Below are 17,859 nucleotides of genomic sequence, written 5' to 3'. Positions count from 1 at the left end.
GCCATTGGTAGTTTGATAGGGATTGCATTGAATCTGTAGATTACTTTGGGTAGTATAGTCATTTTCACAATATTGATTCTTCCAATCCAAGAACATGTGTATTTCTCCATCTGTTTATGTCATCTTTGATTTCTTTCATCAGTGTTTTATAGTTTTCTGAGTACAGGTCTTTTGCCTCCTTAGGCAGGTTTATTCCTAGGTATTTTATTCTTTCTTGTTGCAATGGTCAATGGGAATGTTTCCTTAATTTCTCTTTCTGATTTTTCGTTGTTGGTGTATAGGAATGCCAGAGATTTCTGTGCATTAATTTCGTATCTTGCAACCTTACCAAATTCATTTATTAGTTGTAGTAGTTTTCTGGTGGCATCTTTAGGTTTATCTATGTGTTGTATCACGTCATCATCAAACAGTGACAGTCTTACTTCTTCTTTTCTAATTTGTATTCCTTTTGTTTCTTTTTCTTCTCTAATTGCTGTGGGTAGAACTTCCAAAACTATGTTGAATAAGAGTGGCAAGAGTGGACATCCTTGTCTAGTTCCTGATCTTAGAGGAAATGCTTTCAGTTTTTCACCATTGAGTATGATGCTTGCTGTGGGTTTGTCATATATGGCATTTATTATGTTGAGGTAGGTTCCCTCTATGCCCATTTGCTGGAGAGTTTTTACCATAAATGGGTGTTGAATTTTGTCAAAAGCTTTTTCTGCATCTATTGAGATGATCATATGGCTTTATTCCTTCATTTGTTAATGTGGTGTATCACATTGACTGATTTGCATATATTGAAAAATCCTTGCATCCCTGGGATAAATCCCACTTGATCATGGTGTATGATCCTTTTAATGTGATGTTGTATTTTGTTTGCTAGTATTTTGTTGAGGATTTTTGCATCTATGTTCATCAGTGATATTGGTCTATAATTTTCTTTTTTTGTGATATCTTTTTCTGGTTTTGGTATCAGGGTGATGGTGGCTTCGTAGAATGAATTTGGGAGTGTTTCTCCCCCTGCAATTTTTTGGAAGAGTTTGAGAAGGATCAAATATTCTCTAAATATTTGATAGAATTCACCTGTGAAGACATCTGGTCCTGGACTTTTGTTTGTTGTAAGATTTTTAATTATGGTTTCAATTTCATTACTTGTGATTGGTCTGTTTATATTTTCTAATTCTTCCTGGTTCTTGGAAAATTGTAGCTTTCCAAGAGTTTGTCCATTCCTTAGTGGTTGTCCATTTTACTGGCATATAGTTGTTTGTAGTAGTCTTTTATAATCCTTTGTATTTCTGCAGTGTCAATTGTGATTTCTCCTTTTTCATTTCTAATTTTATTGATTTGCGTCCTCTCCCTTTTTTTCTTAATGAGTCTGGCTAAGGGTTTATCAATTTTGTTTATCTTCTCAAAGAACCAGCTTTTAGTTTTATTGATGTTTCCTATTGTTTTCTATGTTTCTATTTCATTTATTTACGCTCTGATCTTTATGATGTCTTTCCTTCTACTGACTTTGGGTTTTCTTTTTTCTTCTTTCTCTTGTTGTTTTAAGTGTAGGGTTAAATTGTTTATTTGAGATTTTTCTTGTTTCTTGAGATGAGATTGAATTGCTGTAAACTTCCCTCTTAGAACTGCTTTTGCTGCATCCCATAGATTTTGGGTCGTCATGTTTTTGTTGTTATTTGTCTCTAGGTATTTTTTGATTTCCTCTTTGATTTCTTCTGTGATCTCTTGGTTATTTAGTAGCGCAATGTTTAGCCTCCATGTATTTGTGTTTTTTACAGTTTTTTTCCTGTAATTGATTTACAATCTCATAGCATTGTGGTCAGAAAAGATGCTTGATACAATTTCAATTTTTTTTAATTTTCTGAGGCTTGATTTCTGACCTAAGATGTGATCTGTCCTGGAGAATGTTCCGTTTGTACTTGAGAAGAAAGTGTATTCTGCCAATTTTAGGTGGAATGTTCTATAAATATAAATTATATCTATCTGGTCTATTGTGTCATTTAAAGCTTGTGTTACCTTATTTATTTTCTGTTAGGATGATCTGTCCATTGGGGTAAGTGGGGTGTTAAAGTCGCCTACTATTATTGCATTACTGTCAATTTGTCCTTTAATGGTTGTTAGCATTTGCCTTATGTACTGAGGTGCTCCTATGTTGGATACATAAACACTTATAATTGTTGTATCTTCTTCTTGGATAAATCCTTTGATCATTATGTAGTGTCCCTCTTTATCACTTGTAACAGTCTTTATTTTAAATTCTATTTTATCTGATACAAGTATTGCTACTCCAGCTTTCTTTTGATTTCCATTTGCATAGAATATCTTTTTCCATCCCTTCACTTTCAGTCTGTATGTGTCCCTAGGTCTGAAGTGGGTTTCTTGTAGACAGCATATATATGGGTTTGTTTTTGTATCCATTCAGCCAGTCTGTGTCTTTTGTTTGGGGCGTTTAATCCATTTACATTCAAGGTTATTATCAATATGTATGTTCCTATTATCATTTTCTTAATTGTTTTGGGTTTGTTTTTCTGGGTCTTTTTCTTCACTTGTGTTTCCTGCCTAAAGAAGTTTCTTTAGCCTTTGCTGTAAAGCTGGTTTGGTGGTGCTGAATTCTCTTATCTTTTGCTTGTCTGAAAAGCTTTTGACTTCTCCATCGAATCTGAATGAGATCCTTGATGGGTAGAGTAATCTTGGTTATAGGTTTTTCTCTTTCATCACTTTAAGTATATCCTGCCACTCCCTTCTGACCTGCAGAGTTTCCTCTGAAAAATCAGCTGATAACCTTATGTGGATTCCTTTGTATGTTATTTTTTGTTTTTCCCGTGTTGCTTTTAACATTTTTTCTTTGAATTTAATTTTTGTTAGTTTGATTAATATGTGTCTTGGTGTGTTTTCCCTAGGGTTTATCCTGTATAGGATTCTCTGTGCTTCCTGGACTTGGGTGACTCTTTCCGTTCCCATGTTAGGGAAGTTTTCAACTATAATCTCTTCAAATATTTTCTTAGACCCTTTCTTTTTCTCTTCTTCTTCTGGGACCCCTATAATTTGAATGTTTGTGTGTTTAGTGTTGTCCCAGAAGTCTCTGAGATTGTCTTCAATTCTTTTCATTCTTTTTTCTTTATTCTGCTCCTCAGCAGTTATTTCTACCATTTTGTCTCCCAGGTCACTTATCTGTTCTTCTGCCTCAGTTATTCTGTTATTGATTCCTTCTACTGTATTTTTCATTTTAGTTATTGTGTTGTTCATCTCTGTTTGTTTGTTCTTCTGTTCTTCTAGATCTAGATCTTTCTCAATCTGTGCCTCCATTCTATTTCCAAGATTCTGGATCGTCTTTACTATCATTACTCTGAATTCTTTTTCAGGTAGATTGCCTCCTATTTCCTCTTCATTTTTTTGGTCTTATAGGTTTTTACCTTGCTCCTTCATCTGTGACATGTATTTTTTGCCTTCTCTTTTTTTTTTTTTTTTTTAAAATGAGTGGAATTGTGTTCCTGTCTTACTGGCTGCTTGGCCTGAGGCTTCCAGCACTGGAGTTTGTAGGCTATTGGGTAGAGCTGGGTCTTGGTGCTGAGATGAGGAACTCTGTGAGACCTCACTCTGATGAATATTCCCTGGGGTCTGAGGTTCTCTGTTACTCCAGTGGTTCGGACTTGGAACTCCTACCACAGGAGCTTCCGCCCAGTCCCCGGTTCATGACCCAAGATCCTGCAAGCCATGTGGGGTGGCCAAAAAAAAAAAAAAAAAGAGAACAATAGCAAAGTAAAAAATAAAATTAGACTAGGAAACTTAACAGATATGTTAGAAAGAATATAAAAATGAAAATATAGATGAATCAACAACTGGAAGGTACATCAGTAGCACAATAATAAAAAAGAGGAAGAGGGAAAAGAAAAAAAAAGGTGAGGGGGAAGGCCCTGGCTGTGGAGGGCGGGGCCTAAGCAAGGGCAGGATTTGGGTGGTGGGTTGGGCCTATGCTTAGTACCCACAGGGCTGGAAAAGGCCCTGGGGCTGTGGAGGGTGGGGCTTAGGTTCAAGGAACAGAAGGGGCCCAGGCATGCCCCCCACCCCTGGTCTCAGAGGGCAGGGGACCTCATCTGGGAGCCCAGCAGGCTTCCTGGGCTCGAGTGGGCAGGGAAAACACCCTCCTCTCCTCTCCTGCTCCTCCAGTGTGGAAGGGACCCCTCCTACCTGCCTCTCCTGATCTCCCTGACCTCCCTCCTATGCTCCCAGGACCCACACGGGGCTTTGGAGCTCAGCAGACTCCCCAGCCCGAGTAGGCCAAGCGATCACCCTCCACTCCTGTCCTGCTCTTCCCGGAGAGTCCCTCCCACCTGCCTCTCCTGATCTTCCCTGCCTCAGGGGTGCCAATCCTGTCTGGCCTCCACTTCTCCTCCCCTGTCAGTCCCCCTATGTCCTACTGGTTCACTTTGGGGTTCCTCCCATCTTCTTGGGCATTGGAGTCCCCCACCAGCTGAGGGAAGGTGCCCTAGTTGTGGGGAGAAGCTAACTCCACGTCTTCCCACACTGCCATCTTGACTCCAGCTCCCCAATGAATTCTTAATTTCACATATTTTATTGTTTTCAGTTTTAGTGTATCCAATTTGGTTTTATTAAGAGATTCCATATCTTTGCTTAAATTCTTCATTTTTCATCTATTTTTTGTCATATTGTCCATTTTTTAATATACTTATAAAATTTATTTATTTGCCTGTGCCAGGTCTTAGTTGTGGCACACGGGATCTTCATTGCCGTGTGCGGGATCTTTGTTGCAGCATGTGGGCTGCTTTAGTTGTGGCATGCAGGATCTAGTTCCCTGACAGGGATCGAACCCATGCCCCCTGTATTGGGAGCACAGAGTCTTAACCACTGGACCACCAGGGAAGTCCCAAAAGTTATTTTAATGTTTTGTCTGCTAATTATAACATCTAGGTCAACTGTGATTTTGTTTTATTTAATTTTTTTTTCTACTGATTATCAGCTTTTTTTTTCTCATGACTTGTATTAAAAATTGTGGGGCTTCCCTGGTGGTGCAGTGGTTGAGAGTCCACCTGCTGATGCAGGGGACACGGGTTCGTGCCCCGGTCCGGGAGGATCCCACATGCCACAGAGCGACTGGGCCCGTGAACCATGGCCACTGAGCCTGCGCGTCTGGAGCCTGTGCTCCTCAACAGGAGAAGCCACAGCAGTGAGAGGCTCGCGTACCGCAAAAAAAAAAGAAAAAAAAATTGTATAGAAAATAATTGTAGAGGCTGAACTGGTATTATTTTCCTACAGAAAAACCATGTTCTTCCTTTTGTCAGATAGCTAGATTGAGCTGTTGATCAGTTCAATCAGGAGTTGACCTAAGCCAGAGTTTTGTTGCAGAATTATTGAGCTTTAGTTTACCTCTGGTTTCAAATGTCTTTATAGTGAAAATTGTCGTATTGTATAATAAGGGCCTTCCTATAGCAGCATTCTGGGATATAAGCATCTGAAGACTAAGAAAATCTCTATGTGCCTTTCTAGCTAAGCCTTTGATTTCTTATGTCACTTCAGACTCAGCAAAAGCATAGGCCATGGGAAAACCAGCTTTGCATTTGAGGCTCCTCCAGTTTTATGAGGTTCACATAAGTCCACATGACCATTAAAGTATCTGTTATTTTCTCCTTACTTCAGCAAAGTCCCTCTGCCTATAGCAGGCTCAATCCAATGCCCACCTATGTCTATACTTGCTCCCAGAGGCAAAATTAGCTGTTGATCTGTGTTCACCTAGGAAAGGCTCATCCCTTTCTGAAGTTTAATTCCTTTAGACTTATTTGCATCCAAAGTGCTCCTGTATCTTTAAAAGCTTTATAATTTTTGTAACCTCTGTTTATTTCTCTTTACTATAGTGTGAAGGATTGTTTGGCATGTCCTTCTATATCCTAACCAAAAGTGAAATTCTGGAAAAACTATTAAGAGGAGTTGTTTTCATGCAGTGTACACCCAATGCTATGGTGCCATGATCATTGATAACTTATAATGGGGAATACTAATATTTTTTAAGTATTTTAATTTTATTTGTTCTTCCTTTTAATTAAAAAATAAAGTTTCAAGAAATAATTTATAAATATAAGAAGATACAATTTTCTTATTTCTAAATGAAAAGTCTATATTTATAAGACATGAATGACATGATTTATAATACGATTTTGTAGAAATGCATTCCATTTTTCTTTTATTTTAGGAATTTTTGGAATGTGCTCATGAAGCCTGCAAAGTACATAATCTTCAGCCTGTTAAATTTTTTCTTGAAAAAATGATTCAGACATATGAGATGATGATTGTTAGACATGGGTAAGATTATAGATAGTGTACCAAAGTTAGATGTTGTTTTTTAAGTTAAACTATTAAAACAACTAAAATTTGTGAACTAAAAGACTAAGCAAACTTTGTATGCGAGGTAGGCTAGGGAACAACGCCCCCCGACCCCCATCTCCATTCCAGTAGCTTAAAAAACAAAGGTTTATTTCTCTCTCATGTTACCTATCCAAAAAGGAGTGGTAAGGAGTACTCATTCAGTGATGTAGCACTAATGACCACCACAATTTGCCCTTTTGATCATCAAATATGTTATTTGCTCTACTTCATGCACGTAGAACACACTTTTCCTTTCCCAGGGAGACAACCTAAAAGATCTGATCAATCAATGAACCAGACTGAAAGTATAGGATCTCTAGGTGATGCATGATAGTTTGTGTATCAGATTTGGAAGCTGTTCTTCTTGCTCCAAAGACCTAAAACTACAAAGACAAGTTATCTGCCCTGCATACATCCAGTATTATAATAGTGAGTTTACCAGAGCAGGATTATCAGAGCAAATACTCCCATTTAGAAACTGAAGAATGGGAGACAAAGCCAACACTTGTCAGTAGCAGTTCTGAAACCCAGCTGTGCGTGTGGGAGCCCAGTTCCAGAGATAGATTGTGAAACTACTGGAGTTTAAACTTCAGGACCTCTTATTTGTAGAGGCCCCTCCAGGGAGTCATAATCATTTTATATATAATTTATTGGAAAGGGTGTCATTAAAGTGGCAGTGGACATTTTTGTATTTGTAATTACATATATATTTTTTTCCTTAGAGAGCTTTCCCCACCAATTGTATAAACTGAAATCCCCGTAAAACCTGGATCTATTTCTGCTTGATTTTGCTCCCTGAGAGAGTCTTTCCAGTAACCTCTGCTCTGTGGACTTCAGTTCAACCTTTTGAGAGGTCTTTCTATCTCCATTTTCTTCCCTGGTCACATGTGAGGTGGACAATAGAGAAAACATCCTTGGGAGCTGAGAAATGTTTTCAGCCCACTTACTGCCTATAGAAAGTTGAAGTCTCAAAGGTCATGATTTTTTTAAAGGCAAAATTTTTAAAAAACCCAAACCTTTGTATTATATAAATTTTCAAACATATATAATAATAGAGGGAATTAGTACAGTCAACCCCCGTGCATTCAGCACCTAGGAGTCTTCTTTACATCTTAAACATTCACATGTGTTTTAGCCTAGACTCATGGTTTCTTTGTCAGTAAACTCTCTCAAAAACTATATTTAATAAGTTTTTTTTCTATTTGATTCCAGGTAGTTCCATGTGCCAGTAGCCACAACTATAGTCCTTATTAAGTCATACCTTTCTAAACTTCCTTGTAGTATCCTTGAACATATTAGGCTTATTGATTTGATCCTTGATACTAGGCTGAGTTGATCTTTGTTGTTCAAAGATTTTCTCAGTTTATGTTTTACCAATTGCAGGTGAGAATAAGTTACCTCATTCAATCCCTCAAGTCTCTGAATTTCTTAACTCCCTCTACTTTCATTCCTGCTTGCAAACTGACCATATTTTCTTAAGTTTATTTCTTTTTGTAGTTCCTTGTTAAATACAGCCATCAGCTGCCAATATATACTAATAATATTCTGTTCACTATCCTTTTCCCCTAAAACTACAATTTCATTAGATATATTATCTATCTTCCAGGTTACCTCAGGGATAAATTTACCAAATGTTTGATCATTGCATAATATTAATTGCCAATCCTTTAGCCGCCACCCACAACCTAGCCTCTAAGCCAGTGCCACTTATTTTAGTCTTTTTTATTATGGCAAGAATACCTTTTGCCCTTCTAGTTACCAATTTCTATCAATAAGGATGGGCTAGGTTATTCCATAGAAACAATCAGCACCCAAATCTTAGTGACTTCAAAACAAATATGTATTTCTCATTTGTACTGTTTACATTATAGTTTAACAGGGAGGTTCTGCTCATCATAATCACTCAGGTCCCAGGCTGTTAGAGCAGCCACCATCTCAGCATTGTGGGTCCCAGGTGTGCTAGAGGGAAAGGAGAGCTCTGTAAGGTCCCTCGCTGGCAATTATCTATCCCCTAAGAAGTAACACTCATCATTTGCACTTATTATTCCTTAGTTACCTAGTATTCATTCCCACAAGAGAGTGCGGAATCCTATGCGCCAGGAGAGAGGAGATTCAGAAATATTTGGCAAGGAGCACTATAGCAAGTGAAATCTTGAGGAAAAGTGAATCGTCTCCTCTCCTCTGCTTAGGAAACCCCAAGTCATTAAAAAAATTTTTTTGAGTATGCAGTTACTAAGTTTCCATTTTCATTTGGAAATTTTTTATTCTCTTTTGTAGATAATGGTATTAATGTCGAGAATTTGATTTAGAGATCAGTCAATTAAGAAGTTAAATGTATTTCCCTTATATCTGAGAAAAATTAATATAATTTCAAAAATTATATGTAGTAATTATCATACGGTAAAATTTCATATACCCATATATAGGGAAATAATTTAATTTACCATTATTTTTTAGAATCTTATTGTATAATGACTTCTTTTCCTTAATAGTTTTATGTTAGTAGGAGAGCCTTTTGCTGCTAAAACAAAAGTTCTGCATATGCTGGCTGATACTCTAACTCTTATGAATGAACGTGGCTATGGAGAGGAAGAAAAGGTCATTTATAGGACTGTAAACCCCAAATCCATTACTATGGGCCAACTTTTTGGACAATTTGACCCCGTGTCCCATGAGGTAATCTACAGTATAAACATTCTCCACTCTCATTGACAATGCACATTAAGCCAAGAAATTTGAAGTGTTTTTGTATTATCACTTTATAGTTTTTTAAGGACACTTTCCAACTCTTCCTTTTTGCCTCCTCAGTGGACTGATGGTATTGTGGCTAACACTTTTAGAGAATTTGCCTCATTAGAAACGCCTGACCGGAAATGGGTTGTATTTGATGGTCCCATTGACACTTTGTGGATAGAGAGCATGAACACAGTATTGGATGATAATAAAAAGGTAACTCATCATGATTAAAAATAAAACAGATGCACAAGATGAATATACTTAACACTACTGAACTGTAAAGTTAAAAATGGTTAATATGGTAAATTTATTTATTTATTTTTACCACAAGTAAAAAAAGCAAAGCAGATGCAGATAGGCTTAAACAATGTTATGTGTTCAACAACTAACCATCTCAGACTATATATATTTAAAATAAGGGATGCAGCAAATTGAATAAGTTTATAAATTATCTTTTCAATGAAAACTATGCTGTAGTAAATTCTTTGCTTAATTTTTTAATTAGAATGCAAGTATATTAAAATTACTGTATTAGCAGGAAGGCATAGTAATGTAATGGGTGGCAATAAGTTAAGCGACTACAGTGTTAAGGTTTCTTATAGAACTTTAATATTTTAGAAGAAAATAAAAAGCCCTCATTCTTTTTTGAAAACATCAGTTGCTTCAGTGCTTATATGTGGTACATTACCTTAAACCTATGAGATATACAAAAAAAGAGAAAATGGAAGTCTTCTAGTATTTATTTTAATTGAGAGAGAACAGTATAAAATGTGCACTAACTTTAAGTTTAGAGTCTAAGATTTTTTTACATATGTGTACACTCACATAACCATCACCTAAATAAAAGTGCATAAAATTTATTGTGCCCTACAAAGTTCACTCATGTCCCTACCCAATCAGTGTATCCTCCCCAAGGGGCAATCACTATTCTGACTTCTACTGTGATAAACTAGTTTTGCCAGTTCTTGAACTTCATATAAATAGAATCATACTCTTTAGTGTTTTCTTTCATTTGGTCAATATAGTGCTCTGTGATATTTATATTGTAGATCCATTTTATTTGTTTATTATTCTTTTTGTGTCTGTATTAGTATTCTGTGTTAGTATATCAATTTATTTTTTTGCTTTTATGAAATAATTATAATACTAAATAAGCAAACTAATTTAATTAGCATTCAAACATATACTCCAGTACTTTATCATAGGTGGTTAGTCATTTGTTCATATTCTTTTTTTCATTCATTCAGTCAGTCATATTGATTGAACTAAAGGGGAAAGTAAACAGAGGAGAAATAGTGATGATTCAGAAGAGAGGGGTTAATCAGTCCAGTCAAGTCTAAGGATTCAGAGCCAAATGGAAGGATTGTTTCATATTGGATGAGAGGAGAGCAGGAAAGGTGAATGTATGGCTTTCATAGTGGAAATTTGAAGGCAAATCCTTTTGATGGTTTATTTTTTATTTGTGCAGTGGCAGGCCCTGGTTCTTTGTATACTCAAGGAGAAAGGGGAAGATTTAAATTAGCCATCATGGAAAATGGGAAAGACAGCTGCCTGGGAAAACATAGAAGCATATCTGAGTGTTATAGAGAACCTGATGGAGTTAAAGACCATGAGTTATAAACTATAGTGCCAAGGTCTGCCTTTGTGAGATTTTCTCTACCAATTTAAGCACCTTGGATGTGGGTGTAGATAATGTTGCCAGACTGGAAATACAGAAAGACTTTAAAGATATTGGCATGAGAACGATAGAAGTGCTCGACCATAGAACAGAAGCTACCTAAAGAAAGAAGTAAAAACAACAGGGATATGAAAATCTCTATGAAAATGAAGAGCAAATATAGTAGGAGTCAATGAGTGAGAGAGCTGGATGGAGCAGAGACTTGAATGCTCAGAACTGTGTAGTGTTCCAGGAGAGAAGGTCCCAGGTAGATAAGGTGGATGGCTGGAGTGGAGTAGGGGAGAAGTAAGTGAAGACAAGGTAGTTAAATACCGGAGGCGGGGGGTGGGGGTGCTGTAATGAGATGTTTCCCCTTATGAACATTGGATCAGGCCAGAGTTATAGTAGAGAGAAAGAGACTGAGCCAGATGCCAAAGGCTTTAGCCAAGCACGGGTTGTCAAAGGAGCAAGGGCTGTAATAGAGGATGGAATAGAAGTAGTTGGGAAATAGCATGGGGGAGCGAGGAAAATGTTGACTCTCCCTCCCAAATTTGTAGCAAGAAGGAGAATGTTTGCTGAAACAGCCTGGTAGAAACTTAAAAGTATTCTAGACAAGCATTGTCCAATAGAACTTTCTGTAGTGATGGACATATCTGCACTGTCCAATAAGGTAGCTACTAGTCACATGTAGCTATTGAGCATTTAAAATGTGGCTAAGTGCAATAGAAGAACTGAATTTTAAATTTTATCCAATTAAAATGAAATATAAATAGCCACGTATGATTACTGACTGTCTTATTGGACAATCCAGCACTAGACCGTTCATTCATTTTACAGATAAGAAACAGATCCAGAAATGTTAAATGCTGCATTGTTGACGAACTAGATAGGGGCAAAATTGGGATTAGAGTAATGAATCAGAGATGAAGCACTGAAAAATAAATGTAGAGGAAGAATTTTAAAGACTTAATAATGCAATTAATTTGGGGTATCAACAGTTTATAATTATTACCAACATTAAAAGTTAATGATAATTCCAAGGGTGGAAGCCAAGGAGATTGAGAGGATACAATGGCTTTAATAATAATGGACAAGATAGGAATTTGGCAGGAAGGACACAGTTGATAAATTCAGTTTTTCACATATTTGATTAAAGAGGAATGTTTTAGATTAAGAGAGACCAAGAAGACATGGCAAGCCTAATGCATAGTCCTTGATTGAATTTTGGTTTGAATCAATCAGTTGAAAAGACATTTCTTGTACAACTGAGATTATTTGAGTATTGGCTGAGTATTAGATGATATTAAGGAATTATTGGTAATTTTGTTAGGTGTGATAATGTTCTTGTGGTTATATAGAAAAGTCCTTATTTTTAAAGATGAATATTGACATATTTGGATGTGAAATGCCGTGGTTTGTAATGATCTTTAAAATACTTTTAAAAAAGACTAAGTAAATATGGCAAAATGTTAACATAGGTTAAATCTACAAGATGGGTATGTGAGTATTCATAGTATTCTCTATTTTTTCTATTTCTCTTTTTTTATTAATAAAAAAGGTCTTATGACAACTTTATAAAATCAGGAGTATTTCATGTAATTTTTTAATAACAAAAACTGATGTTTGTATAGGATTTTATATTTTTTTCAATATATCTTGTAGTTCCCCTCTCCCATAATTCTATGAGAGGAAAATTATCCCTTTTTATAGATGAAGAGACTGAGTGTCAGAGATATTATATATTTGCTTACATAGTAAGTAATGGACAGAACTAGACCTCGAATTAAGATTTTTCTGGCTTCCATTCTAATATTTATTCCATTATATCATAGGAGATACTTTAATAAATAGAATAAATTTTTACCTGAGAAGGTTGAGATTTTTTAAAAATAAACATTTGAAAAATTATTGTCTTCAGCTCTGCCTTATGAGTGGAGAAATCATTCAAATGTCCCCTCAAATGAGTCTCATCTTTGAAGCAATGGACCTTTCCCAGGCCTCAGTAAGTTCATAATTTAATATAACAGTAGTTTTTGTTTGTTCATTTATTCATTTGTTCACTTTGTCAATAAGTACTTTTGACTATGTGTCAGAAAGCGAGTTAGGCACAAGGAATACAAAGATGAATAAGACACAGTGTATGCTCATTTAGGGAGGATGAGAACCATGCTAATAAATATATATATATCCCAGTACAGAGCTACATGTTAAGTGCTCTAAGAATATGGAGGGGGTGAGCACCCAAGAGAGGAATGGGTAGAGGAGGACGACAATGGAAAAAGTTTGAGTGTTTGATCTGGTTTTGAGGGGTAAAACTTCTCCACAGAGACTGGTTGGGGCTGGGCATTCCAAATCATGACAAGATAACTTATAGAGACATGGAGCCATGCCATATCTGGGGAACTGTAACTGCAAATGGTTTCATCTAGTGTATGTGAATGCTGTAGAGGAAGATAGGAGCCAGATCATGAAGGACCTTATAAGTCATGCAAAGAATTAGTTAATAACTACCAGATTAGAAAAGGAAAACTTGTCTTTTTTCTGTAGCCTGCCACTGTAAGCCGCTGTGGCATGATTTATTTGGAGCCCTCACAGTTGGGATGGGAACCACTTGTGTCTTCTTGGTTGAATTCGCTGAAAGGACCTCTACAGGAACCAGATCATCAAGCTCTTCTGAGAGGACTTTTTGACTGGTTAATACAGCCCACTTTAAGTCTTCGTAAGAAAAAATGCAAGGTAACACTATAATTCTCTTATACACTCAAATTTCTTTACTTTCCATTCAGTTTGACTAAGTCTAAAGTCAGAATGGTAGGATAAATAACTAAAATCATTTTCTCCTTAGACATGTAGTATCCACTTTTTTAAAAAATTGAAATACTTATTATGACAATCCATGATTCACATGCAGTTGTAAGAAATAATACAGAGAGATCCCACATACACTTCACCTAATGTCTCCCCATGGTAACATTTTGCATGACTGTATTATAATATCACAACAAGGATATTGACATTGATAATATCTATTGATCTTATCTACATTTCCCTAGTTATACTTCTACTTGGGGTGTGTGTGTGTGTGTGTGTGTGTGTGTGTGTGTGTGTGTGTATGTGTGTGCATGCGTTTAATTTTTTAATTTTAAAAATAAAAGTTATAATACTTAAAGTGTACATGTTGATTTGATATACATATATGTAGTGAAATGATTACCACAGTCAAGCTTATTAACATATCTCCTCAAATAGTTAACATACTTTTGTGTGTGTGTGATGAGAGCACTTGAAATCTACTCTCTTAGCAAATTTCCAGTACTGATACATATTGTATCAGTATTATTAACTAAAGTCATCATGTTGTACATTAGATCTCTAGACTTATTCATCCTGCATAGATGTAACTTTGTACTATTTGCCCAGTATCTCCCCATTTCTCTCACCTCCCCACCACTGGTAACCTGTTTTACTCTCTGCTTCTTTTTATGTGTTCAACTTTTAGATTTTGCATACAAGTGAGATCATGCAGCTTTTTCCTTTCTATGTCTGGCTTATTTCACTTAGCATAAAGTCCTCAAGTTTTGTTTATGTTGTTGAAAATGGCAGGATTTTCTTTTTTAAGAATGAATATAATTCCATTATATATATACCACAGTATCTTTATCCATTCATCCACCAGGGGACACTTAGGTGTTTTCATATCTAGGCTATTGTGAATAATGCTTCAATGAACATGGGAGCACAGATATCTCTTTGAGGTACTTATTTCATTTCCTTTGGGTGCTGTATCTAGAGGAGGCATTGCTGGATCATATGGTAGTTCTATTTTTAGTTTTTTGAGGATCCTCCACACTGTTTTCCATAATGGCTGGACCAATTTACACTCCCACCACCAGTGCATGAGGGTTCTCTTTTCTCCACATTCTCACCAACACTTATTATCTTTTATCTTTTTGATAATACCCATCCTAACAGGTGTGAGGTGATATTTCATTGTGGTTTTGATTTGCATTTCCTTGATGATTAGTGAGGCTGAGTGGCTTTTCATATATGTGTTGGCCATTTGTATGTTGTCTCCAGAAAAAAATGTCTATTCAGGTCCTACGCCCATTTAAAAAATTGGGTTGTTTGTGTTTTTGCTGTTTAGTTGTATGAGTTCCTTATATATTTAGGATATTAATTCCTTATTATATATATGATTTGCAGATATTTTTCTCCCATTCAGTAGGTTGCCTTTTCATTTTTTGATGGTTTCCTTTGCTGTGCAGAAAAGCTTATTAGTTTGATGTAGTCCCACTTGTTTATTTTTGTATTTTTGCCTGAGCTTTTGATGTCGTATCCAAAAAAACATTGCCAAGCCAATGTCAAGGAGCTTCCCCACCCCCACCACCGTGTTTTCTTCTAGGAGTTTTATGGTTTCAGGGTTTACATTTAAGTCTAATCCATCTCAAGCTGATTTTTATGTCTAGTGCAAGGTAAGGGTCCCATTTCATTCATTTACATGTGGACATCCAGTTTTTTCAACACCAGTTATTAAGGAGACTATCCTTTCCTCATTGTATATTCTTGGCACCATTGCCAAAGATCAGCTGACCATATATGGTTGGGTTTATTTCTACTCGGTTCCACTGGTTTATATGTCCGTTTTTATGCCTCTACCATTCTGTTTTGTACTAAAGCTTTGTAATATAATTTGAAATCAGGAAGTGTGATGTCTCCAACTTTACTCTTCTCTCTTAAGATTACTTTGGCTATTTGAGGTCTTTTGTGGTTCCATACAAATTTTAGAATTGGTTTTTCTATTTTTGTAAAAAATATCATTAGAATATTGATAGTGATTGCATTGAATCTGTAGTTCACTTGGGTAGTATGGACATTCTTCCAATCCTTGAGCACAGAATATCTTTCCATTTATTTGTGTCTTCAGTTTCTTTCATTACTGTTTTATAGTTTTCAGTGTACAGATACTCCACTTCCTTGGTTAAATTTATTCTTAAGTATTTTATTCTTTTTGATGCTATCATAAATGGGATTGTTTTCTTGATTTCCTTTCTAAATAGGTCATTGTTGATGAAAAGAAATGCAACTGATTTTTGTGAGTTGGTTTTGTATCCTGCAGCTTTATTGAATTTATTAGTTCTAAAATGTTGTGTCCCCCTTCCCTCCCATCTCCGTGGAGTCTTTAGGGTTTCTCCAAATAGGATTATGTCATCTGCAAAGAGAGATAAATTTACTTCTTCTTTTCTGATTTGCATGTCTTTTATTTCTTTTTCTTGTCTCATTGTTCTTGTCTCATTGTGCTAGTACTTCTGGCGCTGTATTGAATAAAAGTGGTGAGAGGGGGCATCCTTGCCTTGTACCAGATCTTAGAGGAAAAGCTTTCAGTTTTACCCAATTACGATTTTAACTCTGAGATTTTCATAAGTGGCCTTTATTTTGTTGCAGGGATTTTTATCATGAATGGATATTGAACTCTGTCAAATGTTTTTTCTGAATCTCTTCAGATGATTATGTGGTTTTATGTTTCATTCTGTTAATGTGTTGTATCACATTGATTTGCATATGTTAAACCAACCTTGGATCCCAGGGATAAATCCCACTTGGTTATGGTGTATTCTCTTTTTGATGAGTTGTTGAATTCAGTTTGCTAGTATTTTGTTGAGGATTTTTGCATCTACATTCATCAGAGATACTGACCTATAGTTTTTTGTTTTTTTGTTTTTTTCTTGTGGTGGCTTTCTCTGGCTGCTGGCTTCAGAGAATGAGTTCAGAAGTATTCCCTCTACTTCTATTTTTTGAAGAGTTTGAGAAGGATTTTTATTAATTCTTCTTTGAATGTTTGGTAGAATTGTGAAGCTGTGAAGTCATCTGGCCCTGGAAGTTTTTGTTGGGAAGTATTTGATTACGACTTCAATCTCCTTATCTGTTATTGGTCTATTCAGGCTTTCTGTTTCTTCTCTATTCAGTTGTGGTAGGTTGTATGTTTCTAGGAATTTATCCATTTCTTCTAGATTATCCAATTTGTTTGCATATAATTGTTCATAATAGTTCCTTATTATTTCTTTTTATTTCTGAGTCATCCATTGCAATGTCTCCTCTTTCATATCTGATTTTATTTATTTGAGTCTTCTCTCTTTTTTCTTGGTTAGTCTAGCTAAGGGTTTGTTTATTTAGTATATTTTTTTAAGAAACCAACTCTTAGTTTCGTTGATTTTTTTTCTATTGTTTTTCTAGTCTCTATTTGATTTATTCCTACTCTGATCTTTATTATTTCCTTCCTTCTGCCAACTGTGAAATTAGTTTGCTCTTGTTTTTCTAGTTCTTTGAGGTATAAAATTAGGTTGTTTATTTGAGATCATTTTTCTTTTTTAATGAAAGTGTTCATTGCTATAAACTTCCTCTTAGTACTGCTTTTGGTGTACCTCATAAGTTTTGGTATATATTGTTTCCATTTTCATTTGTCTCAGGATATTTTTTGATTTCCTCTTTGACCCAGTGGTTGTACAAGAGTATGTTATTTAGTTTCCACATATTTGTGAATTTTCTCTCTCTTTTTTTTTTTTCTGATTTCTAGTTTTAATCCATTGTGGTCAGAAAAGGTACTTGGTATAATTTCAATCTTCTTAAGTTCCTTAAGACTTGTTTTGTGATCTAACATGGGGTCTATCCTAAAGAATATTCTTTGTGCACTGGAAAAGCATGTATATTCTTCTGCTTTTGGGTGAAAAGTTGTGTATATATCTGTTAAGTATATTTGGTCTATGGTGTTCAAGTTCACTCTTTCTTTACTGATTTTCCGTCTGGATATTCTATCCCTTATTGAAAATGGGATAGTGAAGTCTCCTAATATTATTGTATTGCTATCAGTCTCTCCTTTCATATCAGTTAGTATTTGTTTTATATACTTAGGTGCTCTGATGTTGGGTGCATATGTATTTACAGTTGCTTTATCTTCCTATGCAATTGATCATCTTATCATTATGTAATAATAACCTTCTTTGTCTCTAGAGATAGTTTTTGACTTAAAGTCTACTTCATATTATTTAAGTATAACCATTTCTGCTTTCCTTTGGTTACGATTTGCATGGAATATCTTTTTCCAT

At 35.7% G+C, this 17,859-nt stretch overlaps 1 protein-coding gene across 1 annotated transcript in view; it reads left to right on the top strand.

Annotated features, from left to right (window-relative positions):
* The window catches only part of DNAH12 (dynein axonemal heavy chain 12), a 229,191-nt gene that overhangs the window by 120,946 nt on the left and 90,386 nt on the right, over nucleotides 1–17,859 (top strand). Inside the window, exons 31-35 of the mRNA XM_060021479.1 lie at nucleotides 6,194–6,303; nucleotides 8,859–9,042; nucleotides 9,175–9,315; nucleotides 12,678–12,761; nucleotides 13,307–13,495. Of these exons, the coding sequence (XP_059877462.1) occupies nucleotides 6,194–6,303; nucleotides 8,859–9,042; nucleotides 9,175–9,315; nucleotides 12,678–12,761; nucleotides 13,307–13,495 (708 nt within the window). The remainder of the gene's footprint in view (nucleotides 1–6,193; nucleotides 6,304–8,858; nucleotides 9,043–9,174; nucleotides 9,316–12,677; nucleotides 12,762–13,306; nucleotides 13,496–17,859) is intronic.

Source organism: Delphinus delphis, chromosome 10, assembly GCF_949987515.2.
Source record: "Delphinus delphis chromosome 10, mDelDel1.2, whole genome shotgun sequence".
NCBI classification, from domain to species: domain Eukaryota; kingdom Metazoa; phylum Chordata; class Mammalia; order Artiodactyla; family Delphinidae; genus Delphinus; species Delphinus delphis.
The sequence above is the reverse complement of the archived record's forward strand: the minus strand, read 5'-3'. Positions and strand labels throughout refer to the sequence as shown.